The 1,587-nt window shown below is 48.4% G+C and overlaps 1 protein-coding gene across 1 annotated transcript; it reads left to right on the forward strand.

Annotated features, from left to right (window-relative positions):
- Positions 1-208: 208 nt before the first annotated feature.
- LOC133282311 (olfactory receptor 8I2-like) lies at positions 209-1,138 on the forward strand (the record flags this gene model as incomplete). Its single annotated transcript, XM_061478344.1, has 1 exon — positions 209-1,138. A coding segment is annotated over exon 1 (930 nt), but the record flags the coding sequence as incomplete, so codon positions are not given.
- Between the last annotated feature and the right edge of the window lie 449 nt (positions 1,139-1,587).

Here is a 1,587-nt window from a genome sequence, read left to right on the forward strand (position 1 = left end):
TTTTAATTTCAGGCTGTGTAATGAGCTCCTTCACCTCTTTGACTTCAGATCTTGGGCTACGCACAGAAATACACCGTTACAATTACACCATTTTCCATTGCATTTACTTTATGGATTAAACTCCAAATAAACTTCCACATTATTTCTCTTGTAGGGATGTATTTCACTGATTCCTTTCATTTCCATCCAAATCCATCAACTTGTCAAAATGACAGAGACTGGAAACCTCACTGTTCTAACCAGCTTCATCCTCTTGGGTTTCTCTGATGCCCCAGAGCTACAAACCACCATCTTCACAGTCTTCTTATCCCTCTATGTTTTCATGGTGCTGGGGAACCTGACGATGATCCTGCTGATCAACACTGACCCCCACCTCCACATCCCCATGTACTTCTTCCTGAGCCACTTATCTTGCATGGATGTTTGCCTTTCCTCCGCTATCATCCCAAAAGCTCTGGAGACCTTCCTGCTGGGGAGAAGCCACATCTCCTTTTGGGGTTGCTTTGCCCAGATGTATATTTTCCTGGGCCTGGCTATCTGTGAGAGCTTCCTCCTTGGGGTAATGGCTTACGACCGATACACAGCTGTGTGCAAGCCCCTGCTCTACACCACTGCCATGACCAGGGCGCGTTGCTATGGCATGATGGTACTGGTGTACACCATCGGGTTCCTCACCTCCCTGGTGCACATCACGCTGGCAGGGAGGTTGTCCTTCTGTCAGGCCAGGAGCATCAACCACTTCTTCTGTGAGCTGCCCACCCTCCTGCAGCTCTCCTGCTCAGACACAAGCACAAATGAGGTCTTGCTTTTTTACAACACTGTGTTTAACGTCATGGTCTCTCTCCTGATGATGCTGGTGTCCTACACCTACATCCTCCACACCGTCCTGCAGATCCCTTTGGCCACGAGGAGGCTGAAGGTCTTCTCTACCTGCGCCTCCCACTTGGCTGCCATCACCATCTTCTACGCACCCGGGATCCTCACCTACGTCCAGCATCATGAGGCATCCTCATGGGATCAGGCAAAGCTGGTGTCGGTGTGTTACTGCATCCTCACCCCAACCCTCAACCCCTTCATCTACAGCTTGAGGAACAAGGAGGTGAAGGGGGCTCTGAGGAGGCTGTGGGAGCAAAAGCTGCTGCCATATCTATGCAGGGTTTGAAAGAACATTTGGAGCTCTTCAGTACTGTGGAGGTAAGGAAGGAATATGCGAAATCTGTGATTATGGAATTGAGCATTACTGGCCATTACTGGTCATTATTGTTCACTACTGGTCATTATTAGAGCAAGTGCAGGGTATGGAGAAGCAGCACAACGAATGGTTCTCTTCAAACAGGTTCCGATGGTTTTAAGCGAGGCCTGAGCCTTCAGTAATTCATCCAAATAAGTATCAGGTATTTAATAGCAGGCCTGAGAGAGCACCATCTGTTTTGTGTCTAAATTGTGCTAAATGAAAGTAGTGCCCACAAAAAAGAGGCTCAGGCTTGAGGTAAGGCACTGACCACCGTCTCCATTGCCTGATTTATAAGCATTTCCTCAGTGATGAACTGGTGGAAGGTCAAGAGGATTTGATACAGCTCTGGTGTC

This window comes from Pezoporus flaviventris, unplaced genomic scaffold (genome assembly GCF_033815535.1).
Source record: "Pezoporus flaviventris isolate CSIRO_AGI_PZ_B2104156 unplaced genomic scaffold, CSIRO_AGI_Pfla_v1 ptg000116l, whole genome shotgun sequence".
Classification (NCBI taxonomy): domain Eukaryota; kingdom Metazoa; phylum Chordata; class Aves; order Psittaciformes; family Psittacidae; genus Pezoporus; species Pezoporus flaviventris.